The sequence below is a fragment of the Somniosus microcephalus genome, chromosome 8, assembly GCF_052327205.1.
Source record: "Somniosus microcephalus isolate GS21.2 chromosome 8, FLI_Smic_1.0, whole genome shotgun sequence".
In the NCBI taxonomy this organism is placed as follows: Eukaryota; Metazoa; Chordata; class Chondrichthyes; order Squaliformes; family Somniosidae; genus Somniosus; species Somniosus microcephalus.
In genome coordinates, this window is record NC_140994.1 from 211,990,536 (window position 1) to 212,017,673 (window position 27,138).

At 44.1% G+C, this 27,138-nt stretch overlaps 1 protein-coding gene across 5 annotated transcripts in view; it reads right to left on the bottom strand.

Annotated features, from left to right (window-relative positions):
- Positions 1 to 27,138, bottom strand: part of tcf7 (transcription factor 7) — a 220,318-nt gene that overhangs the window by 34,266 nt on the left and 158,914 nt on the right. For all 5 annotated transcript variants that reach the window (XM_085995690.1, XM_085995692.1, XM_085995687.1 and 2 more), the window contains 3 exons: positions 13,624 to 13,756; positions 5,364 to 5,454; positions 1,759 to 1,845 (listed from right to left, as the gene is read on the bottom strand). In XM_085995690.1, coding sequence (XP_085851816.1) covers positions 1,759 to 1,845; positions 5,364 to 5,454; positions 13,624 to 13,756 — 311 coding nt within the window. The remainder of the gene's footprint in view (positions 1 to 1,758; positions 1,846 to 5,363; positions 5,455 to 13,623; positions 13,757 to 27,138) is intronic.

Here is a 27,138-nt window from a genome sequence, read left to right on the forward strand (position 1 = left end):
AGAAGTGAATATTCCTTGACATAACAGAATTTAACGGAAAAAAATCTAAAGTACACCATTTCCATTAAAGAAATATTACTTTGTGAAAAAAATTGGAAATTTTTTGTCTTCCCAATTTCTCCCCTCTCCTGAGGGTGCTAACTGATGCTGGGATAAGGTTCTAAAGGGCCAGTATTTCTCTAGTACCTTACCCGTTATGTGTCAGCCTGGATATGAGTATCAGCAAGCTAGTCTATCCTCGGGGGGTTGCGGGGGAAGCACAGATGAGCCAAATGTGTCTACACATTGTCTACATGGATGTGGTTTTTTAGCCGTAGTCACTGCATAGCAATCAGCTACAAGACTCTTGGCTGATTTTTCCCACTCCTGGCCTGGGAACATTGAGACCAATTTTAATTCACTAGCACTACCCCAGCTGAGGATCAGCTAACTCAGCACAAAGCAGACATTGAAAGTAGGATCTTCCTGGTCTAGACAGCTCAGTTCTACACTATCTGGAGTTTTTAGCAAGGGAACGCCGGCAAATCCTTTGTTTAGGAAGGAAGAAGTGACACAATAATCCTGATAATGACAAACACAAGTGATGTGATGATGTATCTCAATGTGATTTACATCATCTCAGCAAAGATTTGACAGCTAACAAGAAAAGGTTTGCTCTTTGATTAGTTCTGTTTTTTTTTACTGAATTTCCTTTCTGTGTGAGAAAACAACAACATATTAAAGGGTGAGATCAGCAGTCCCGCACTCCCAGCCAGCAGCCATGCTCAAAGAGAGTGCAGGTTGGAGATTAGGGCTACAACATTGCAATGCTACTTCCCTGACCTCTTCAAGCTGGGAGAACTGAATTTAACCTGTGTTTGAGAGGTAGCAGTGTCGGAAAGCACTGGACTACCAACACACTTGACCTGCAGTGGGGCTACAGATTTAATCCTGCATAGTTCATTGGTGCTGATCTCAGCTGTGCTACTCTGGGGAAAAAAACACCGGAGGACTATTGTCAGAGGGCCACCATTACATGCCTCCCAGCCGCAGCTCAGAGCGTCACTGACAGTAACCTGGCAACAGGTCAAGCTATCCCCCCCTCCACTCCCCCTTCTTGGCTGATGAACATATGTGGCTGAGGAGATCAGTGGGATTGAGGGCTAAAAAAATTCAACACCAGGTTTTACTGTGCAGTGCATCTCATTTTGTAAACACACGATTACAGAACCACATTTATAGGATCGTTCTCCACCAGTGAGTCATCAATATTGCTGTTCTTCTTATGAACAAGCACAACAGGCTAGGTATTATCAGGTGCACATTATTCAGGTGTGTAGAAGGATCATGTGCAACATTAGTTCTGATTTTTATCTACATATAGTATCTGATGACAAATAAACATTAACATTTAATTTAGAAAAATAGTAACATTTTCAAAAGTTTTGACGCCAGTTGTGGATGTAACAAAACGCACAATGCTCTGGTGTCACAATACTGGGGAACGATCCTGTTATTAGACAGTGAGGGCACATGTAAAGCAATACCTAGGGCTCAGTACTCATCAGAGCTCAGCCACCTTAAATTGGTTGAGATACAGCAATTTCAAACAGGTGACTGCTGACTGGAACTGAGGCCCAGGTTCAGCACATTGCTAGTTCTATCCCGAGAATCGCATCACCAACTGTTGCCGCGGTGCCTACTGGACAAGTCTTGGCAGAAGCTGCAAGCTGTGAGACTGGCTTTGCCGCTCGCTAGTCTCACACAGCCCGTACCTACCTGGATATGGAAGTGCTGGGTGGAAGCGCTGAGGAGTAAGGTTGTCTAAATCCACATGATGTAATTGGATAGACAGACTGACCTTGCCTGGGATCAGGGGAAAAAAGGATCTATCAGCTGCTAGGCTTTACAGCCTTTACCTATGAGCTTAACAAAGACAGCCTGCACCTCATCAATGCAGGTACCCAATCAGTAAAGTGTTGATATTGCTGTTTTGCTTCCTTATAGATTTGAAGAGACTGGGATGTAAAAACTTAACTTTGAGGGATCTGGATGGTTTAGTGAATTGGTACACTGTTCTTTCACCCCTGGGTGCTGGGTTCCAATGATGGGATGATAATCTCTCTCTGGTGGCTGTAAGATTCCTATTTCAAAAGGAGTTTGGGGCAGTTTTCTCATGTTCTTCCCCTTTCTCTCTTCCTCTGTTGAAGGCTGTGACTTATGATGGTGTATGGTCCCATGGATGCTAGCGACCTCTGGTATCTGACCCAAATGCTCATTCTTCATTTGTGGGGCTAAACAGTGAGTGTCGTCAGGGGTTCAATCTTGAAGTACCACAGATACTATTACTGTTCTCACCCACCAACCATTTGAGCACACTTTAAAGTGGGGGGGAGGGGGGTGACTTAGATGGCAAACCTGTGACAATTTCCTCTCCATACCTCAGGGGCACTTAGAATCAGTAAACAAACCTAGGCTTTCCTGGCTCCGGACCCCAGTCAGTTCATTTACTCAGTGAGCAACAGGAGAAAAGGAGGACAATGCCTTTCAGAGTGATCTACATCATTAGAACATGGGATAGATGGGAATATATTAAAATGGATGGATTGGCAAATGGTTGGTTGGTAGACAGCAACAAGTAGTAGTGCATGGGCAGGTACCTAGTTGGTAGTCATTTAACAGTGGCGTGCCAGAGGTTCGTTTGGGCCACTGTTGTTTATAATTTTTTAATGATTTAGAGGAAGGAATTATGTCTAAAGTGTCCAAATTTGCAGACAACGTTAAATTAGAAGTACTGGCAAACGATGACAATCAATGTGCACAAATTCAAAAGCATCTTGACATGGATAATCCCAAAATTTAAGGGAATGAGGTAGCACGGTGGCATAGTGGTTAGCACTGTTGCCTCACAGCGCCAGGGACCCGGGTTCGAATCCGGCCTCGGGCGACTGTCTGTGTGGAGTTTGCACATTCTCCCCGTGTTTGCGTGGGTTTACTCCGGGTGCTCCGGTTTCCTCCCACAGTCCAAAGATGTGCGGGTTAGGTTGATTGGCTATGATAAATTGACCCTTAGTGTTAGGGGGATTAAATACGTGGGGTTACGGGGATAGGGTGGGATATGTGTTGGTGTAGGGGTTACGGGGATCGGGTGGGATATGTGTCGGTGCAGGCTCGATGGGCCGAAATGGCCTCTGTTTCTGTGGTTTCTGTGATAAACAGAGAAGAAGGAGAAGGGATATGATAGAAGTGTTTAAAATTTATGAAAGGTTAGCAAAATTGGATCCAAGTAAACTTTCCTGCTGTGTACAGAATTTTACTATGCTATTATGTAAAAAAGCATCATTTAGCAAACACTTTTCCATGAAGATAAAGCCCTTTTACAGATTATATTTGAGGCCAATTTTGTCATTGTTCAGTACGGCGCAGGATAAATCCTGCTTTGTCACTTTTGAATGTGCTGTGGACACAGTGCAATTGAAATATGCACAATATTTCTCAGAGCAAGAGAGCCCCACACAATATGCACAAATAGAATTGATTACACAAGATTGCCTACATACTGACAGTTAGCGCACTTCAAGGTAATTCAGCGTATTTGCAGTGTTTTGAGATGTTTTTGAGCTAGTGCTAAGGTGCTATATAAGTATATCTTTTTTTTTGGGGGGGGGGGGTGGTCTCCAGTTAAGATTTATTTTTCCAAAGGACATTTCCGGGTGCTAGGACATAAAACACCCACAGTTTCTCTCATGTGGTGAGTTAATGAAACCAGCCATACTGTCCAGAGGAGCAGCCAAATGAGGCCAGGTGCCTTTCTACAGGGTGTGTTCCTGCCATCCAACATGCCATTATTGTACAATCTCCTAGCAGCCATTATAAGTGTGGTGTAGGCAGAAGCCAGGGAGCGTCGTGCCTACTTCCACCCTTGCTAGGCATTGTATGTGGTACATGGTACATGAAGGAAGAAAGGGAGCATGAGGGAAGGGAGACAAAAGTAAAATATCATTAAAAAAAAGTTTTTCCATCCCATTCTCTGAACAGTATTATTGACTTTACTAAAAATAGATAATCCATAGAATAATGACAACAAACTCAGATAATCCAAAGTACTGGATTTTATAACTCGCACAGACGGGAGAAATCTCTGAGGTTCCTTCTTCAGATGACAGATTGCTTATTGTGCATGTGTTGTACAGTTATAAATTGATGAATTAGTGATGCAGCTGAGTCAGCACGGCGTTGAATATAATGAAAGAAAATGACAGCAACAGCAATAAAATGCCCATCTACTGTATATGTAAACTGAATTGTTAATTTTAAATTAAGGAAAATAAAAAGAATATTATTGATAACTAATTGGCATGAATTACAGAAAGACTGCTTGGAGTGAAGACTCTGCTGCAATAATTATAGACAGCCAGTCAAGTGTGCTCTGTTACGATAGCAAAATACTGCGGATGCTGGAAATCCGAAATAACAGCAGAAAATGCTGGAAAAACTCAGCAGGCCAGGCAACATCCGTGGAGAGAGAAATAGTCAAAAAGTGTGCTCTGTTGCCTGGAGACAGGTGGGGCAAATCAAAGACTAATTCTGGTGTCAAACCAGGTGCTCACTGACACCATCACGATACAAACCATGTATCAAATTCACCCGGGAGCAGAGATCTTGCCAGGTGCACCATGGAATGGAGATCTTGCCAGATTCACTTCAAGATACTAATTGCACTGTTACCTTCTTAAATTGAAATTTAAAGAAGGAAAACTTAAGACACTTTCAGAATTCATTATTCCGTTAGTCTTGTAGATATTACTGGGCATCTCCATGTATAACTTTACAATGTAAATGGGACCATGGTTAATAGAGAATATAATCACTCTTTGAACTAAGTTACTTTCCCCCAAAGGCACATTAATATACAGTTTCAACCAACAGATCATCACCGAGTCCAAAAGAAAACTGGAATATTAATGCTTTTTTATTAATGACGCCATTCTTGTTCCATATTATTGTGAGTGGTACTGTTATCATAATGGCTTTCTCTAAGTCCCAAATGAAATAAACTCCTTTCAGAACACAGCCACCTATGGATGTGAGGAAAGCCCAGTGCCCTAGTGTTATTCCCCACTTGATCTTCTTCTGAATCCACAAGTAACAACCCTTTTCAAAGAACTGGATTAGTCTTTGGGTCAGCACTGAAGTCCAGTAGAATCTAAAATGACAGCCATCACTGAAAATCTCAGAGATTATTGAGGTCAGTAGGCACATAACTTATTTTTCGCTTTCTTTTTGGAGCAGGTGGTGAAAGCACAAAGACCGCCCATCATCTTTGGTTCTCTTATAACTCTGATGGAGGATCTTCAGATCAGATATTGTGATGCATCACTTACCAGCCCATTGCAGGGGTGATCTGTCCTACACTACTAGGAGACAGAGAATAGAAAGCAGCCAGATCAGGACCTGGAGGGGACCTATGCAAACCTGTACAACATAAAAATTGACAGTTACAAACCTTTACCCACCACACACATTTAAGAGCTTACAACCTTCTGTACAAAAGTCAAGATTATGTTGCATATACAGTAACATAATTTTTCAGCTATAACATCAACTTACATGCAACATGTACTTTTCTATGTCTCTGTAATTATTTTTTTATGTAGAAATTAGTCTGGGCCATAAATTGGTCCTCGGTCTTATATACATATTCTGGCACTGGTTACACCTACACAGGCAGCTCACCCCACAAGAAAAGTCCATTTTGGGCCACCTGCTTCAGCAGCAGCAATCCTCTGGCTCCACAGAAAGATGAAAAAAACGTATTAATCACACTTACCTTTAACTGGCCGTCACAGGGGCTGTTGAAGACTCCTGATCGTGGCAGTGGTCGAGCCTGCCCTGCTCATCGGTAACTAATTTTGCAGAGGCTCCTTCAATATGCATTAGGCCCTTCATTAACATATTAAAAGGGGCCTAACGCTTGTTGATGCCTAAAAAATAAGTCCCATGAACTTATCAGTGGGACGTACACCGGCGCAGATTGGGCGCAGGCCGTCCCACTGCTGAATTGGTATTATTTGCGCCCATTTTATACCCAAAAAACGGACGCAACACATCCCACTTTCTACTGAAACATGTGCTCAGATATATAGGCTAATTCCACAATCTCCTGCTCCCAGCATGAAGTGGTACTTGCAAGGAACACGAAGACTACAGTGTCGTAGCCCTATCTTTGACTAATGTTTCCTTCACGTGCAGCTTCTCGGCTGGGAGTATGGATCATGGAGTTACATCTGGGTTTCTGGCAATCTTTCAGTGGGAAAATGGTGTCTGTTAATCTTTTAAAAAGTTGTGGTATACATTCAGGGCTAGTAGATTTTAATTTTTTTCCCCTTATTCAACCTTTATTTTACATTCCAAAATTTATTTTAAGAAATGCTATTTTTACAGGTAAATAAGGAAAACATCAAACTATATTAATTAGCTAGATTTTAAAAATCCCTTAATTAGTACACACAGCATATTGTGTCCCTAGTATTGTTCACATCCTTCCTGAATGATGCTGGTGTACAGTTCCACAACTGCCAACGGCTCTCCAGTACTTTATGCAAGGAAACATTCTACATGTGTATGGATCTAGACAGTGAATGTTGGCAGGTTAGTTGACCGTGAAGAGGCACTGCAACTGACGTGACTCATGACGACACTCGATAGCTGCACATATGTGCTTTCCAGCAGGGGTCACTCCAGTATGGAAACTGCGGTTTCCTCCCCACCCACCCAAATCAGGGACACCCTTATCCTCATCCTAGCCTTATCAGCTAAGACAGCACAGGCAAGAGATTGAACCTGGGACCTTCCTGCTCTGTATGGTTCAGCACGGCACCAAGTAATGGATATACCCATTGAGTTGGCGGGGGAGCTCTAATACTGCTTAGTATTGATACATACATCTCAAAGTAACTGCCCTATGTACACTTCAAAATGTTTTGGACTGTTGGCTTGCTGCAGACGAAAATACTCTGAAATGTTTATAAAGCACTTTGAATCCTCCATGTTCTCAAAGATTAGCGTGCGGAACACATTGTGGTTTTATTTTCAGTTGTTTGCAGTTCTTTGCTGTGGTTTTCTTGGAAGCCAATAGCGTCTTCTGGCATTGTACTCTTCATTTCTGAGCCGTACAAGCAGGAACCACGCGAGGACGTTAACCCATTCGGTTCTTTTATACTTAGCCCCTACTTCCCAAAAATAGCCTCATCTAACTATATTTTCCCCCTCCATCGGGAGGGGGGGGAGGCCAGAGAAATCAAGTCCTTAGAGATTTTTATGACCACTGCCAGTGTTCCTTGGTCAACTTGCAATGCAGGAAAGGTTTTCTAATTCTAATTAAGGATTCCACAAAAATATCACTTTTTCATATGCTGACTAACCTGTTGTGTATTTCCAGCATGTTTCCCCCACCCCCCAAATATTCTCTTATTATCCTTCTTTTTCTCTCTCTCTGTCTTCCTCCCCCCCAGATGACTGAGATGACTCTTACCTAAACTGCAATCTTATGGTACGGTCATTTACTGAACTGTATGAGTTTTTTTCAGTGTTTGTTTCCAAATTTTTGAAGGTGCTGACTAATGTTCCCTGTAATTTTTTTTTGTGTGGGAGCCCTTTAACTGGCTGCACGGCCCATTCAAATCTTTGCGCATGCACAATTATTCCCTTTGAAAATAAGAACATAAGAACATAAGAAATAGGAGCAGGAGTAGGCCAATCGGCCCCTCGAGCCTGCTCCGCCATTCAATAAGATCATGGCTGATCTGCTCCTAACCGCCAATCTACTATCACAGAACCATCTCCTGAATCTAACAGAATTAGACACATGAAATAGGAGCAGGATCAGGCTACACGGTCCCTGGGCCCGCTCCGCTACCCACAGGGCCATGTCCAATCCGAACCTAGACTCATGTCCAAATTCCTGCCTGCTCCCCGTAACCCTTAATTCCCTTTACTTCTAGGAAACTGTCTATTTCTGTTTTAAATTTATGTAATGATGTAAGCCGTTGAGCGGCCTGCATAGGACCTCCAGACCACTGAGCGGTCACGCGGCCGCGCAGCTTAACGGGAGCGCTGGTGCTGACTCATGAAGGTAGTTGCTTCTAGTGGTACTGACAGCTGTACATCCAACTGACCGTTCTTCACGTGTAATCCTAGACAGTGAACATTGGCAAGCCACTCAGGCATGGAGGCCATTACAAGTGAGCATGTTCCTGTCCTCATTTGATATCTACAGATACAACCTTTCCTGAAAGGGTCAGCGGATATCGACCAGGAGCAGAAACAAGAGCTCTCGTTCATTTTTCCCAAGGCACACTGAGGTTAATTGTAATGTCCCTATTGCTGCCCTGGATGAGGTCAGCTGAATCAGCACAAACCATGGATTGAACCTGGAACCTCCCTGGTCTGTATGACTCATGAACCATATAGTGTATTTAACCACTGGGTCATTGGGGCGCATCGATACCCTTATTCCTTTTGTGTCACACAGGACAACCATGACACCAGGTAGCTCAATAAAACGCAAACTTCATAATGACTGATTAAACTATTAGACTGAAGAAAAGCAACCTGCAGTCTGGTTGTGGGTAAAATTTGCCTGATTCCCAGCACCAAGCATGGATTCAAAAACAGGAGCTGTTTTTGGAGGGAGAAGGGAGTACGAGGGGAGGACTGTGATTAGCAGCATCTCTTGAACAGATCCTACCTTGGAACTGAGCATAACACAACCGTGGACTTAGAAGGAATGCGCAAAGATTTGAATGGGCTGCGCAGCCAGTTAAAGGGCTCCTGCACAAAAAAAATTACAGGGAACATTGGTCAGCACCGTCAAAAATTTGGAAACGAACACTGAAAAAAACTCATACAGTTCAGTAAATGACCGTACCATAAGATTGCAGTTTAGGTAAGAGTCATCTCAGTCATCTGGGAGGGAGGAAGACAGAGAGAGAGAGAGAGATTTATGACCAGCATCATTAGTATGGCTGATTGACTTTAAACTGAGTTGAATGAAAACCTATAACACTCAATTGTTAGATTGTTCCATTAGCCAATTTCTCCTTACTCATTTTCTTTTAAAGGGATCTCATGTTCATCTTCATGTTAAAAGTATTTGAGAAAACATTTTTTGCTTGCACTGACATAAATCATATCAAAGTGCATCATTGTGTTGCAAAAGCATTACAATGAAAATGATTTTTCAGACTTCCCCTTCTCAGAAATGATAGAATTCCCTGTGGAATTTCAGGGCCAGCATTCTTATTCATTTAGGGTAGGATATATAGGTGGGCTATATAGGTTGGAAAACCTCCTTCCATTTGTTCACATTGGATTCAAACTCAGAATGTGTTGACCTTCTCTGGGGACTCCGCAAGTCCACTGGAGAGCTGCGCACAATGGGTTGGGGACTCAGAGCTATAATATTGTAACCCTATCTCTGACCCACGCTCCCTTTAAAAATAGCTTCTCCTTTGGGAGCATGGCATCACCGCCAATATAATAACCCATTGGGCAACCCAGTTTCCTTACACGTTTTCCTTTTTAATTTCAGTACATCCCAGTGATGGAAGATTACCCTATATTTTTTGCCTTCTTTATCATGCATGTAACTTATTCACAGAACACGTCCTCTTACGTGTAGGAAACATCAACCATCATCTGCATTCCTCTATGATAAGCTGTAGAATTTGATTGGGCCATCAGGAGTGGGCACTAGTTTTGTTTTGCATTCCCTTGAGTTTAGAAGGTTGAGGGGTAATTTAATTGTGGTGCTTAAAATGATAAAAAGGATTCGATACAGAGATGCTATTTCCTCTGGTGGGGGAATCCAGAACAAAGGAGCACAATCTTAAAATTAGAGCTAGGCTATTCAGGAGTGAAATCAGAACACACTTTTTCACTCAACGGGTAGTGGAAATCTGGAGTTCTCTCCTCCTAAAGGCTGTGGATGCTGGGTCAATTGAAATTTTCAAGACCGAGATTGACAGATTTTCATTAGGTAAGGGTATCAAGGGATATGGATCAAATGCGGTAAATGGAGTTGATGTACAGATCAGCTATGATCTAATTGAATGGCGGAATAACCTCAAGGGGCTGAATGGCCTTACTTCTGTTCCTATGTTCCTAAATAACCAATGTAAAGAGAGGATTGCTGTCTAGAGCCTCCTATTCAGCGCGGTACTCCTCATACGTAGCAGATATTGGCCAGGATGCACGTCCGTTAAATGGCAGATGACGATGACAGGACCATTTCCAATAATTCTGCATCATTCCGGGTGACATATGGAAGCACAGCACATAATGGTGCTCCTTTCACCTCCTTCAACAGCTGGTGGTAGGGAAATTATCTTTTTTTTTAACTTGTTATGCTAAGTTATGTGTCCTCACTCCTGAATGGGCCATTATTATGCCATGTCTTCTGTGCAATAGATGATGAAAGGTCAAAGTTTTCAGCATTGCTGTGTCAGTTAATGGCTATCCTTGTACCATTGTCATAGGCAGAGCCATATACAATATGACTGTTATCTGGTCTTGTTTTAAAATTTAAATGACCTATAATCACTTAAACTTCCAATCTGTGTCTGAACATGAAACAGTTTAGCCCATTCAAATCCAACACAATATGGCGTCACTGCTCCACACCAGGATCTAGTTGTAGCACAAGGCTATCAGTCAGCTTTACTGACCTTTGAACACTCAGTGCCTTTAAGATTAATGACTAATTTATTGCTACTTTTGTACAAGTTTAAGAAGGGTGCATGCAGGAATTTTTGACTCACAAGACAAATTTCCTGTATATGAGCAGCCAATATCAAAGATGGCAAAGGGAACCCTCTTCCACGATAAGATGGTTTTCAATAGTCTTAGGGCTAAAAATTCAGTTTGGGGCGCCCAGCTCGCCTGGGCGCTGGAATTACCGCTGCGCGCGGAGCCACTTGCGCCATCGGGATATTCAGTTTCAGCGCCCTAAGTGGAAGCCGGCCGCTAAACAAGGGTTTCGGTGCCCCGCTTGGGGCGCTGAAACTGAATATCGGCGCGCAAAGTGCCACAGCGCCACACGCTGCGGCACGGCACGCTGCGGTACTGCAGGCCTTCCTCCCACTGTTAAGGGGGAGGTGCCTGCAACAGCGCGATCCCCGCTTGCGAGTGCCGGCAAATGAGCCCGGCACCAAGGAGAAGTGCCGGGCTCTCGGGAAACAGCCGGCAATGCCGCGGGGGGGGGGTGTAGGAGGCCGGGGACGGAGGTGCGGGCAGGCGGCCGCCGAAAAAGCGGCTGGCCGCACCTCCACCTTAACTCGCCCCACTACCGCCACAGGTAGGCCCCGTGTACCGGTCGCTGTTTGCGGCCGGCGCAGAGGAGGCGGGCGCGACCAAATATGGACAGCGGGGCGATAGCGGGGCGTTGCGCACACCGATGACGTCATCGGTGGTGGCGCAGCGCTACAGGCTAACGCTGCCATTAGCGCCCCGCTAAATATCGCGGTAGGTGTGGCCAGTGGCGCAAAAGCCCTCTTTGGGCGCAAACTGGTGGCGCAGGCCACTGAATTTCTAGGCCTTAAAGTGTGACTTTTAGAAAAAGCATTCCAAAAATGTGCACACTGAGTTTTACTGTTGTACAAGTTATCGTCTAAGATATTGTTTCAAGGTTGCTGTTTTTCTGTATACAGGCATATTCCAGTTATAAAACATAGGAACAAGTTGGCCATTCAGCCCCTTGAGCCTGTTCTGCCATTCAATGAGATCATGGCTGATCTGCATCCTAACTCCATCCATTTAAGGGGAATTTTTGCCATTGTAATGTATCTTACAAGACAATCATGGTAGGTACAGAGGAGCACTCAGTGATGAGACCAGTGATGTGATTAATTTCCACCACATCACTAACTGCTTCTGACAGTCCACCCCCTGAGTTCCACTCAGGGCGAGAATCAGGTGGGTGCAGGCTGAGGTGGGCGATAAACCATCCTGACCTCAGCAGTGTGCTGTCTGGGCGATTTTAACTCCCGGGTTTGGGGGGGGGGGAAGTGGAGGGGGAACCCAGGGCAGGGGAGTCCTAAACTTTCCTTGTGGGGCCTGTAGGAGCACTCCTGCTTCTCCTGGCCCTGCAAGGAAGACAACAAGAGTTAAAAATTTACCCATTTTGGCCTCTTCTGGCCCCGTCTCTTTCCACTAGGTTCCCCTGACGGGAACGCTACAATGGCTTCCCTGCTCATGGCACCGGTTGAAATAACAATCAGGTCCCAGTGATGTCATTGGAGCCCAATCTGCATATTAAAAGAAGGAAACCCCGCCCCTGCCACCGGTTTCCGGTGGGTGACTTTCCCTCCCGCTTAGAAGAGCAGGTTAAAATGGAAGAAAGCTGTAAGGGAGTGGGACATCAGTCACTAAGTCTACCGGGCAATTTTAAAACTCATGTTCAGGTTTTTGCCAAGTAGACAGGGTTAAAATCGCACCATAGAAGTTTGATGTTAAAAATGAACATCAAAATAATGAAGGAATGCAATGAGAAAGTCCCAAGCAATGAACGTAGGATTGGGTGCAGAATGAATGTTCCCTCTGATACAAACTGTGGCAGCAACGTTCCAACTAAGTTTTCAGAGTAAACTCCAAGTTCTAACACAAACTACTGACCACAATGCTCCCAAACGTGATGATACAACTTCTTTAAGTAGCACAGACTACAAACCTCGGTCTCACGTTGACCTGACTTGACATTTAGATATTACTCACAGTATAAAGATCACTTTGCCTTTTCACTGTTATTTCTGGTCAAATCCCTGATACAAGTATACCACAAACACACATTTCGTTAATTCATTTGCATGCTTTTAGCTTGCTTGGGAAGGAAAAGGTTAAACCACTGTCTGACACCCAGTGCTGGTTTCATGCATAAAGATGCTGGCATTTATTTTTGTCAAGAATAATTTAGAAAAATCACTTTAGAGCAAGTTTTTCCATGGCTGTCCCTGAGTCTTTGTTTTAAATTTTGATTGGTCCGTCTATCTGTGAGGCTAGTGTGCATGATAGGCTTTTTTACCATGGGTCAGATGTTTTCCACACCAGATTTCCACACATGTGCACTTCCCAATAGGAATTACCAGATGACACCCTGGAAAGTTTTTTTTCTTCCTCGCCTGAGAACGTTGGGACCAATCACAAGCACCCTGGCTGAGATCAGTTAGCTCTGCAATGCCAGGGATGGAACCCTCTGATTTGGATGGCACAGGAGCACACTAATTACTCACTAATTACTCAAGGGAGCTCTTTTCATTGCCTTGTAAAGGGGGCTGCATTGGGGATTTTTCAGCAAGGGTTGGGGGAAAAAGGGGGCTCAGTTAGTGCAATAACTGGGATTATCTAACCTGGAAGATGCTGATGGGGTAAGTTTGCACGCTCCAGTAGATTGTTTCCTTCAGATCACTGATAAGATGGTTGGAATGGTTTGCACTGCCTCTCTCTCCACTGAAATGTGAGATTGGGAGCTGAACTTGGCTCTTACTCTGAATGTTAAATATGCCACCATTGCAGCTGTTGTTTCATCACCAGTGCCAACATCCTGGAAATCATTGCCACAATGACAATCAGCAGTGCTGATCCTCTTACCTGCTTTCTGGTTGATTTCAGCTGGAAGGTGTGGCGAGTGGGAGCTGGGGGCAAAGTGCTCATTGCTGTAGGAGATGAGAGGTGTGAGGGGATGGACTGCATGGGATGGCTGCACCACAGGAACCTTGTTTGACTGAAAGACAAAACAAATCAGAAATTCAGACACTATTCGCTGGGGCTGAGAAGGTGAACACTATTTTGACATGATGCATCCAACACCTCAGTGATTTGGGAACACAGTGATGCTCATTGCCTTTACAGTAATTTACTTGGCACGAGATTTTGTTTTTAAACTACTTCTACTGTGCCTTGTCAAATGTTTCCAGGTGACATGACATGGATTAGATGCAGTATAAAGTTCCTTCTACATTGAGACGCGCTTAGTTAAAGTAAGGTGGAAGGAGGCTCGTGTGGAGCATAAACACCGGCAGAGACCGGTTGGACTGAATGGTCTGTTTCTGTGCTGTTAATTCTATGTAATACTCTGCCCCATAAAAACTCCTGTAATCACGGGAAAACCTCCTCTACTCTATCCTAACAGAATTGCCTAACCCGAAGTTCAGAAGTGTAGGATAAAGCAATGGATTGTGCTTGCTAAGGACTAGCCTGAGACTTTTCCAAATTTATTTCACACAGAACTCTCCCATCAGTATTGACTTGATTCAAACCCAGAAGTGAAAGGGAACTTCTCAATGTTCCAATCCACTCAGTGAGTTCTAAGGTTCAGCCCAATTAAGCAGCAAAATATTAACATTGGCTTACTCCAATTCTGATGTGAGGCATGCTGTCACTTTTCATTTTTGGAGCAGGGAGCACATCATCTACTCTCTGTATGGATGGGCAATACAAAAATAGAACATACTTTCAGTTGTCTACGTCACATAGTGACTAGAGTTCCACAAGGAAAGACACACCATGGATGCAGCTGATGATGCACATCAACTTCTTTTAGCAATATACCTTGTGAATGTTTATTAGTTACTTAATTTGTGTTCAATAGTTACTGTATAGTTGTTCCTTCCAAAGGTGGCTTGCTGATTAAACCTGAGGTTTTCTAACTATGAACATGTTGGTCCCAAAATGTTTGCTTCAGCTGATTTCTCTCTATTTTTGAACTCAAATTCAGCAACAAATATAACCTGAAGATCAGAATGCCCAGTTAAGTCCAGTTTCCATTGCTCTCAGCATCTAAGAAACCAGGATCATGTCCCCTCTGCCACCTGCCAACAAAAACAAGCCCAGTTTGTGACTTTGTGTTCATAAGAACCCAAAGTTCATTTGTTGCGTTTTTGAATGCTCTCAAATGCATCATTGTTCTTTTAAAGTTAAATTTTGGGCTAGAAATTTGGTATGTTAGTGCCTCCCATTAGTGCCTGGCGAAGGCGCTAATGGGGCGCTAAGGGGTTAGTGCCTGGGCGTGATGAATGCAGCGACACCCGCGAACTGCAGTGCCGGTTTAGCGCTGGCGCTAACTTATAGCGCCTCGCAGATCGTGACATCATAAAGTGCGCAGCGCCCGTTATCGCCCCGGATGGAAAATTTTTGTGCAAGAGAAGGCATTGTGAACTCGGCTGGCTGCTTCGGGAGCGGTAATTAAAGGGAATGCTTCTCAGCTTGTGCAACCTTTATTATTTGCACCAGTCTGGTGCCTGTGCAAAGTTTTTAATTTTTAATTGGTGCAAGACATCCAAGCCCTCCACTTTGTGAGAGTGTTTGGGGCTGCAATGGCAGTCGCCCAGGTCGCCTTGCAAAGCAGAACGGACGACAACTAGCTTGGACAGCATCATTGGCCCTTCCCTTTAAGTGAGGGAAGCAGCCTCTGTGATGAAAGAGTGCCGTCTACAATGCGCTCGAAATTGTTTAGCGCTCTGCCGCTACCGCCCCGCTCTCGAACTTTAGCACCCTAAGAGAAGTGGTTGATGCTTGATTTAGCGCGCCACTTCCCTCTTGGAGCGCTACAACTGAACTTCATGGGAGGCGAGAATGATTAGTGCCTGGTGCTACATTTTCAACTTTCAAAGTTTTAGCGCCCCAAACGGGGCTATACCGAATTTCTCCCCCAAAGTGTCCAAAACTGCCTATAGTGTTCCAAATGTGACCTCACTTACATTCTTTATTAGGTTACAATCTATTTACTAGAACTTTGGAGTCTCCTAGTTGGTTAAGACAGTGAGTAATTGAGGCATATAAAGGAAGAAAGCCCCAGGTTCAATCTTTGCTGAACGTGGAGTCAGGGTGGTGGTAGGAGTGCCAAAGAATTTGTCCTCAGTGTCCTAGGTTAGGAAGTCAGCCATGGTTTCTGTTCTTGCAGGGAGTGTGTGTGACTGGATGTTGGGGGAAGACATAATAGGCCTCAGCTGTGGTGCCCACCATAGTTAAATAGTTTACGGACACTGCTTAGGTTCACACATGACGAAGCGTCATTTGGGTGAGATACCAGAGGTTGACCAATGCCCATGTGGCTGTACCCCAGCAAGGAGTCGAGGAGGAAAGGAGAAAATTGGCATAAAAAGAAAAAAAATATGTGCCCTTGAGATGCATTTTAATACGTGATTAACTTTGTTGACAGCAGCTTCACATTGACTGGAAACTTTCAGTGGGTGCTCAATAATCACATCCAAATCCTTTTCCTGTTCCATCTTTGCTAATGGACCATCGCTTCACCATATACACATTTCATGTTTCCTCTTCCCATTCACATAAACTTACATTCATCTACATTAAAATCCATCTGAGGCAATCTGCTTAATTGGTCCAGATCCCTTTAAATACTATCAATCTTTCCATACTCATTACCTGGTTACTTAGCTTAATGTTATCAGCAAATTTTATAACATTGAAATGCACTTCTCTATATCAGCATGACAGCAGGAAATTCAAAACACTTCTCTGCAAAACGTCACTAGTTACTGCCCCCTCCCCCGTCAGCCCTTTTTTTCCATTTAGCAACTTTTTGTGCTTTACTTAGTCAGTTTTCCATCTAGTTAGCTAATCTGCCGTTAATTCTATCAGCCTTATAATCAGCTGAGTCCATGATCTTTACCTTCCTGTTCTGAAGATAATGATGCATGCTGGGATATACTTCCACAGGGGGCCGACAGGTACTTTGGCCAAATCATTGTTTTTCATGTCTGAGCCGGGACAATGATTAGGTGTGGGCTATTTAATAAAGTTCAAGAAAATATTACTGCGACAGTGCAATGGGGGTTGGTGCTTTGAGGTCGTGTATCTCAGAATGGTTGGATGTGGGTTTGCAGCCACAATCCCTTCGCATGTTGAGTTCCTGATCTCAGCAATGCTGTTGTAGGAAAATGTTGAGAGGAGACCACATGCTTGACCACAGAGAGGGAGAGAAGTTTGGAGGGAGCAAAAAGCTGTGACGCTGCTCAGATGGCTTTCAATGTGATTCTAACAGTTTATGCACACAGAGAAAGATTTCAAAATGGGCTGATGTCATTAATCATTAAATCACTAACTGTATATCAAAACTCAGGCATAATCATAATAAAGCCATGCTGCTGGTGGAGGGGGATATTTATATTCACCTTTCCTTTTGAGAGAATTTGGCTGCAAGCCAAATTCTTGTTTGTTTGCAATATTTCTTTCTCCTGCTGCAGTTTTTGTATCAAAGTCATTCTTCTCTTTCAAATGAATGTAAATCTATTGCTTTGATCTATCATTTGGGAACAAACACTCAATTCATTGATATTGAATTTGCAAAACTGATTTCAAATGAACAAGCATTTCAAGGGAGATCCTGTAATCGTCAGTGTCACCACTGACAGGCTTCTCAGAAAGTTATTCCCCCCACTGTTTGCAAACACACGACACAAAGGCATAAGGGGGTCAAAAATCTGCAAGCCTTTCATCCTAGCATAAGTATCAGCATCGGCCTGCTGGGAGCCTCTGTCGCCGGCCCTGCAGGACTTTCTTGGGTTAGGGGAGGTTCCCTCATTTAAATAGTCCTGGCACACATCCATGCCACTAGCAGCAATCTCAAATGCCCACCAGATGGGGGAGGCCACCCGCTCTGTTGGGGGAAGTGCCAGGGCCCCTGCCAAAAAACATGTCTCAAAATTGACATTTTATAAGCGAGCCGAAAAATTTGCCTTATAAAAAAATCTGGTGGCTCCGACACAGATTTTGTCCGGTCCTGGTAGGTGAATGTAGGGGGAGGGAGGAGGAAGGCTGTAGAGGGTCAGCATCATGAGGATTTGATTTTTGGAGGAGCACTACTTCTGACCCCACAAAAATCACCTTTAAATCTGAATAGTACCTGTTTTTGTGTGGCCTCTGCAGTGGTCCCTTTAAGGATCCCTGGTTAGACCAGTCAACGTTTGGCACCACTGCATGGCACATACTCCACCCAGTGGTACCGAGAATTGAAAATGGGATCCTACAACTGGCATAGAACTCAAATTTGCGTAGGCACCCCCCCCCTAACTATTTGTAGGCTCATGGTGATTTGGGGATTTTCTTTCCCCAGTTTCTGTGTGCTGCCCGCCCCTTTTTCCAAATTAAATGGAATGGGTAGCAGTTGATAATCTTCCCACGGTTCTGTTAGTGCTTCTTCTGGTTTTAATAAGACCAAACTGGAACAGAATTAAGCAGATGATTTGCAGTATGTTGCTATCAACCCCCATCTATAAGATCACACTGTCAGCCCACTGCTGCTCACTCAGCTCTGATGCTTTCCGCTATCCATATTCCTTTTTAAAATGCCTTTCTTTATTTTGTTTTCCTGACAATTTTCTCCCCTCCCTGCTTCGCCTGAAGGTGTTGAGGGCGAAGATGGTCTTGGGCAATAGCAAATAGGCAACCCGTTCGTTGTACAACCCGCCTGATTATCTTTTCAATTGATGTCCATGGAAAAGATAATCATTCAGGATGTAAAACAGGCTGCCGATTTGCTATCGCCTGTTTTGGGCTACGGCTAAAGACCAATTTCACTCCTGTTGACCCCTAACTGTGTAGAGCTCCATGAGCCTCCTTAGCACTCAGGTACTTTACCCAAATGTCTACTATTCATGTGTGAAGCTTGAAATCGGCGATGTGGTGGGGTGGGGGGGGGGGGGGGGAGTGCAGAGTGGTGGAAAAAGGGGTAAAATCAGGCTAGATCTTCCTCCCCCTTCCCCAGCAGGGACCATTACTGGTCACTCCTCCCCTTTCCCCAGCAGGGACCATTACTGGTCACTCCTCCCCCTCCCCCAGCAGGGACCATTACTGGTCACTCCTCTCCCTCCCCCAGCAGGGACCATTACTGGTCACTCCTCCCCCTTCCCCAGCAGGGAACATTACTGGTCACTTCTCCCCCTTCCCCAGCAGGGACCATTACTGGTCACTCCTCCCCCTCCCCCAGCAGGGACCATTCCTGGTCACTCCTCCCCCTCCCCCAGCAGGGACCATTACTGGTCACTCCTCCCCCTTCCCCAGCAGGGACCATTACTGGTCACCCCTCTCCCTCCCCCAGCAGGGACCATTACTGGTCACTCCTCCCCCTCCCCCAGCAGGGACCATTACTGGTCACTCCTCCCCCTCCCCCAGCAGGGACCATTACTGGTCACTCCTCCCCCTCCCCCAGCAGGGACCATTACTGGTCACTCCTCTCCCTCCCCCAGCAGGGACCATTACTGGTCACTCCTCTCCCTTCCCCAGCAAGGACCATTACTGGTCACTCCTCTCCCTTCCCCAGCAGGGACCATTACTGGTCACTCCTCTCCCTTCCCCAGCAGGGACCATTACTGGTCACTCCTCCCCCTCCCCCAGCAGGGACCATTACTGGTCACTCCTCCCCCTTCCCCAGCAGGGACCATTACTGGTCACTCCTCCCCCTCCCCTTTCAGGAACAAAATAAATGACCAGATAATCTGTTTTAGTGGTGTTGGTTGAACGATTAATGTTGCCCAAGACACTTGAGAAACTCCTGCTCTTCATCGAATAGTGCCATGAGATCTTTTATATTCATCTGAAGGCAAATGGGGCCTTGGGTTTAATATATTATCTGAAAGAACTTCAATAAAGTTACTGAGTGGATCGTTCCTTTTTTTGTCTCTTCCGTTTTCTAATTACTCTCCCTGCCGGTTGTTCCTACACGATGCATATTGCTGAATGGTGTCAGGCGGATGACCTGCTCGCAGACCTTCCATATTACCAATGCTCTGTAGTTGGCCGCCAGAGAGTTCCCCGGGGACAACCCTGGCGAAAGTTTCAAATTTCCCGCCCACTGGTGTAGGGGTGGTTAAAATCATTGGCAAAAGATCTAGACGGAAGATGAGGAGATTTTTTTTCACTCAGAGAGTTGTCGGGATCTGGAACGCTCTACCTGAAAAGGTGGTGGAAGCTGATTCCATAAATAATTTTAAAAGGGAGTTGGACAGGTACTTGAAGATGAGGAACTTGCAGGGTTACGGACAGAAAGCGGGAGTGTGGGACTAAGCACGACTGCTCTTTCAAAGAGCCTGCACAGGCACGATGGGCCGAATGGCCTCCTTCTGTGCTGTTAGTTTCTATGATTCTATTTCAAGAAACTCCTAGCTCTTCACACAGTGTCCTCCTTACAATGGAATGACTTGAAATGTGTAACTCAGTGAGTAAGAGCATTATCTGCTCATAGCCATGTTTTACCACGTCAAGGAATCACACTTAGCTTCAGAGCACCACTTGCAGGTCACCCATTTCTAATGATTAATACGAACCATGTTGTTACTCCACCAATCAAAAAACAGGTTTGCTTAAGGCAGGAAGCTAATTTTTCAATTAATGGGATCACTATCTTAATATACCTCAGTCAGCAGCGAAGCTTTTGGTTTCAGTTTGCAGCCTGTTTGCTTTTTATGTACTTTGGAGCTGACTTCAATGAGTTTTTCCCATGTGCTCACATGAAAGCAATTGGCTCATGCTTTAATTATCCATTTGAAACCACTTCAAGAGGCTATTTTAAAATAGATCATTTTGAAATGGTTTTGCCCTGGGTTTGTACAGCTTGTTGTGAATTAGCCTGGAAATATTAGTGGGTACAGAGCCTAAGAAGTACAAAACCCTTGCTGAATTGGAAAAAGTAATTGTTTCAGTGGTTTCCATATAAAGAATAGTGTTGATTTTATTCTGGGACTATAGTGAAAACAGAGTATGAAGTATGATAAAACCTATAATTTAAATGACTCGTATAGTTACATTATATATTAACATGTCTGAATAATATAGGCTTTGTAAGACTGCACTCAATTTTGAGGAATATTGTGGATTGCTGCTTTTATTTTCCCATTGCTACTCAGCATTAAGTTTTTTGTTTCATTCATTGGGATATCAAATAGAGACAAGTTCAACTGAAAGCAGAACTACAGCATTTGCATTTACAGATCCAGCAATCCATGGAACTTGTTGCATCAAAGTGTGATTCAATGAATAACACCCCAACAATTAACACTTTTTATTTAGCTCCAGGAAAGCTGTTATAGACGGTTCTGATGAAAGATCATCAAGCTGAAACATTAACTCTGTTTCTCTCTCACCACAGATGCTGCCTGACCTGCTGAATATTTCCAGCATTTTCTGCTTTTATTTCAGGTTACCAGCATCCGCAGTATTTTGCTTTTGTTACAGACTGTTGTCTCCATTAGCACAAAAATCTAGGCTGACATTCCAGTGCAGTACTGAGGGAGTGCTGCACTGCCGGAGGTGCCGTCTTTTGGATGAGATGTTAAACCGAGGCCCCATATGCTCTCTCAGGAGGACGTAAAAGATCCCATGGCACTATTTTGAAGAAGAGCAGGGGAGTTATCCCCAGTGTCCTGGCCAATATTTATCCCTCAACCAAAATCACTAAAACAGATTGGGGGGAAAATTCAGTATCGCCCCGTTTGGGGTGCCATTATCGGCCGTGCGCAAAATTTAGCGCCTGGTGCTAATTATCGCCTCCGGCAGCAAACTTGGCTTTTATCGCCCCTGGAGGTGATTGGAGCGCTAAATCAGGCGCTTCACACCTGTCTTAAGGTGCAAAGGCCGAGAAGCGAGGTGCTACCTCAGAGCACTGGCGAAGCAAGGAAGGGCAAATCAAAATAAACCTGCAAAGTGCTGCTCAGTATTCAAAACTCCTTCACACAGCGTTGAATCTCTCCAGAAATCTCTCTCTCTCTCAGAATGCATGGTGCAAAAATGTCACCGACAAAAAAAGGCAGGAAGCGGTCGCCTTTAAATAGCGCTCCCCTAGTCCCTTTCTGACAGCATAACGCTCCCCTCAACCTGTCGTTGCTAGCGGCAGGCGGTAAGGCTGGGGGCGCCACTCAATATCCAGTCCGGGGCGCTAACAGGGCGTTGCGCGCTTGACTGACGTCGCGATCTGCCGGTGCAGGAGATCGTGGCGGTAGTGTTTAGTGCCGCCGCAAAATGTCTAGTTAATTTCACGAGCGGCGCAAACATCGCCGCGCCCGGGCGCTAGTTGCTTTGCGCCCCAATTGGCGCCCTCTTAAGGCGCTAACGGGAGGCGCAAACAACTGAATTTTCCCCCCATTATCTGGTCATTATCACATTGCTGTTTGTGGGAGCTTGCTATGCACAAATTGGCTGCCACATTTCCTACATTACAACAGTGACTACACTTCAAAAAGTACTTCATTGGTTGTAAAGTGCTTTGTGACATCCGTGGTTGTGAAAGATGCTATATACACGCAAGACTTTCTTTTTTTTCTTAACTGTATAGAATGATCGAATTAAAGTAGATGTTTGTGCAGTAAGATAAATGGCCTGTTTAAAGTGGCACTGTTTTCATGACTCAATGGATACTAAGTCATTCAAACCAGGAAGGCCTCAGGCTGGAACTTTTAGATCAGGTGAACAAAAACACCAATTACCATAGATGCTGCAGTGCCTAGCTCTTGAATACTGTATTTGGAAACTCTTCACTGGGGACAGAGATCACTTCAAAATATCCCAATGCTAACTTATAGAATGTCCTCACTGCATATTTAGTAAAACCTGTTACTTTATCAATATTCTGGCAGTGCTGCACTGTCAGAGGTGCCGTCTTTCAGATGAGACGTTAAACCAAGTCTGCTCTCTCAAGTGGACGTAAAAGATCCCATGGCACTATTTCGAAGAAGAGTAAGGGAGTTATCCCCAGTGTCCTGGCCAATATTTATTCCTCAACCAACATAACAAAAACAGATGATATGGTCATTTTCACATTGTTGTTTGTGGGGCCTTGTTGTGCGCAAATTGGCTGCTGCGTTTCCCACATTACAACAGTGATTACACTTCAAAAGTACTTCATTGGCTGTAAAGCGCTTTAAGACATCCGGTGGTCGTGAAAGGCGCTATATAAATGCAAGTCTTTCTTTTCCTTTTTGTTATTCCAATGGTACTGATTTTATGGATTTACAAAAGAAAAAAAAGTCCCTCCAAATTAAGTCTACATGAAAATTAAAATGAACCGTTAATATTCACAGAGATTAGCATTAGAATTAGAATCAGCAAGCACCCTCTTTCTGTCAAGGTGGCAAAATTCAAATCCCACAAAAAATGACAGAGTTTAACGTGATAATAAAAGAGAAAACTCTTATGGTTTTCCTAGAGGAGTGAAGATCCTGACCGTCACAATCAAATATTCTGGAAACTATTTGTGCAGAGAAAAAAAAATGAGTTGCTTTCTTTGTTTTTGATGTTTTTTTAAAACGTGTTAAGTTAATCCTTTAAAAATGTCTGTGTTCCTCCCATTTCACAGTAATTGTATAGCTCTGGAAACACTGAGGCCCTATTTTTAAAAAGTTTCCTCGTTAACACCTCTATTAAATAGGAAGTCTTACCATTAGGGTGCCTTTTAAAAGCAAATCTCAACACCAGAACAATTTTTAAAGCAGTTTCGAAATCAAGACTCCTTTTAAAAATCAAACAATTGTAAAGAAAAATACTTTCATTTATATTGTGCCTTATCATATATTGTGCCAAAACACCTCACCGCTCTTCGTGCAACAAATAACTTTTAGAAATGTAATTGCTGTTGTCACTACGTGTGAATCTGCTGAGTCACATTCCCCTCCCCCCTCTCTAAAAGCTACAATGACCATCATTTCAATTCAGCACATCAACTCAGCACTCTGCTGTTACAGCTGCTCCAAGCTAGTTTCTGCAATCATGTCATCAGCAAACTTATTCCTTAAACAAAAATATATATTTTTTAAATCAACAAAACATGGATAGAAATAAACAAAAGTATTCTGTGGCTTCCAAAGAACAGCAATTCTGGATAGTATAATTGATATCTGCACTCCTTCATTCTAGCCTCTTAAACATCTCCGATTTTAATCACTCCACCGTTGGCAGCCGTGCCTTTAGCTGCCACGGCCCTAAGCTCTGGAATTCCCTCCCTAAACCTCCCCGCCTCTCTACCTCTCTTTCCTCCTCTAAGACGCTCCCTAAAACCTACCTCTTTGACCAAGCTTTTGGTCATCTGCCCTAATATCTCCTTATGTGGCTCAGTGTCAAATTTTGTTTGAAAAGGCTCCTGTGCAGGGCCTGGGGACGTTTTGCTATGTTAAAGGCGCTATATAAATACAAGTTGTTGTTCTTGTTGAGATGGTGACCTAGAAAGAAAGACTTGGATTTGCATGTGTCAGCTGTGGCTCAGTGGGCAGCACTCTCACCTCTGAGTCTGAAAGTTGTGGGTTCAAGTCCCACTCCAAAGACTTGAGCATAAAAATCTAGGCTGACACTCCAGTGCAGTACTGAGGAGGTGGGGGGGGTCTGAAAAAGGTATTATGCCCCTCATTTGCATTTGTAAGAGGCCTGTTTTAGGTGGATGCCAGGGACAGCTGAAAAATGGCCTGCCCCAATATTAGGTCGAGCGTCTTTCAGGCATCCTTTTGCTGCGGGACATTGGTCCCCCAAATTGGCTCTTGTTCCGCCTGTTTACACCTGTAAAATTGGCACAACGGGGTCTAATTTCTGGGCCCTCAATTCTTAATTTTAACCATTTTGATTTAAACATTTTTTTTATTTCATTAAATTAACTCTGCATCTAAATACCCCAGGATTGAAAAGCTGAAGTGTCTATTTAATAATGTTGCTTTGAGGCCGAGTGCTTAATGACACAAAACATGAGGGTTTTCTGACTGCACACTCCTGGAGCAGAGCTTCGCTGTCCGGGAGCTCATTTTAGGAAATTGTGGGTGCATTTCCTATGATATTCCATCCCTTAATAGGACGCAATAACCATGGGGAGTGTGCACGCAATTTTCTGAGATGCACTTCTGGCAGGCGAGGCTTTGTGCTAGGAGTGCACATTGAGAAAATTGACCCTAAATACTATAACTAAAATCTGAATTAAAAGCTTGCAGTCAGTAACAGAACAATGTGGAAACCATCACCTAAAGTGCAGTGTGGTTTTTTTTGGGACACTGTTAATTATAATTTATAAATTGATCAAGAGATTTTGTCGTGATGTGACAGCCCAAGATATGCCCCATGAATTTCGACACTTACCACATGCAGTGTAATTTAATTTACTGCAATTTGCATAAAAAATTCCCAGAGGCAGTAAAAATGTCATCTTCTGAGTGGTTCTGAGTGATATCAAGACACTTGCTGCAACAAATCATTGGAAAGGACAGCAAAGCGTTTGAACAATGGATTTAGTTGAATGCTGTTTTCCCCCAGGTTTCTCCCCTCTACTGCTGCCAATTAATACAAGTGCATAATTCCATCGGTGTCAGCAACCTAGCAGTAAATCACTCAACTCGTTGTTCTTGAATTAGTGATTGTCAGCAGGCTATCCAAAGGTGGATAGTTCTCCAAATGTTCTCACCATATGCCCAGACATGCGCTTTCCAGTAGGGATCACTGGACAGCCATTAGAAGCGTCAACTCTGGCTGAATTAGCAAGAAAATTATGGATGAGCAAGGCCATTCAGCCTATCTTAATTCATCCATCCAGTAAGACCACCCCCCACCCCCAGTCCTCCGTTGCTACATTTAATTGTTACTTAAATTATTTCAAGGTTTTCGCCTCCACTACTCTATCTGGAAGTCCATTACAAGTGCTGATTACTTCTCTTCTTGAAGAACATCTGATAACAGTCCTAAAATTATCGTTTACTAGTTTGAACCTATGTCCCTTGTCCTACTTTCACAGTTTAATTTAAAGTAGTATTCCAGATTAACTTTTTCCATACCGTTTACTGTCCTACATACCTCTGTAAGATCACATCCCACATATCTCTTGTATAAGCTGAAAAGCCCAGGTCTCTCCAGTCTTTCCTCATAACTCAGACCCCTGAGACCATTCACTCATTTTTCCTACCTATGTGCCTACTTTACATTTGCCTGCATTAAATTTCATCTTCTACTCTTTTGCCCACTCATGTATTTTAATTCATTCTGTAATTTCTGGGCTGACTCCGTCAATTTCACTTTTCCTCCTAGTTTGATGGTGTCTGCAATTTGCATTTAGTTTCTGAATCCAAGTCATTGTAGTGGTCCCAACAATGAGCCCTGGGGCACTTCACTCAGTACTTGCCCCCAGCTGACATGATCCTTCTAACCAACATCCATTGTTTTCTATGCTGCAGCCAATTTCTTATCCATTCCCACGTTTTACTCTGAATCTCCACAACTTTGAGTTAGTAGCCTTTGTGTGAGACTTTATCAAATGCCTTACAGAAGATGAAGTACACAATGTTGGTGAGTTTACCACAGTCCACTTGGGTTGCCACTTTCTCAAAAAAAACTCAAGGAGGTTGGTCTGTCGGGACTTTCCCCTTGTAAAGCAGTGTTTTTTTATATATTCGTTCCTCGGATGTGGGCATCGCTGGCAAGGCCAACATTTATTGCCCATCCCTAATTGCCCTTGAGAAGGTGGTGGTGAGCCGCCTTCTTGAACCGCTGCAGTCTGTGTGGTGAAGGTACTCCCACAGTGCTGTTAGGGAGGGAGTTCCAGGATTTTGAACCAGTGACGATGAAGGAATGTCAATATATTTTCAAGTTAGGATGGTGTGTAACTTGGAGGGGAACTTGGAGGTGGTGGTGTTCCCATGTGCCTGTTGCCCTTGTCCTTCTAGGTGGTAGAGGTCGCGGGTTTGGGAGGTGCTGCCGAAGAAGCCTCGGTGAGTTGCTGCAGTGCATCTTGTAGATGGTACACACTGCAGCCAAGTTGCCCAGGTGGTGGAGGGAGTGAATTTTTAAGGCGGTAGATGGGGTGCCAATCAAGAGGGCTGCTTTGCCTTGGATGGTGTCGAGCTGCTTGAGTGTTGTTGGAGCTGCACTCATCCAGGCAAGTGGAGAGTATTCCATCACATTCCTGACTTGTGCCTTGTAGATGGTGGAAAGGCTTTAGGGATCAGGAGGCGAGACACTCACCACTGAATACCTAGCCTCTGACCTGCGCTTGTAGCCACAGTATTTATGTGGCTGGTCCAGTTAAGTTTCTGTTCAATGGTGACCCCCCAGGACGCTTATGGTGGGGGATTCGATGATGGTACTGCTATTGAATGTCAAGGGGCGGTGATTAGACTCTCGCTTGTTGGA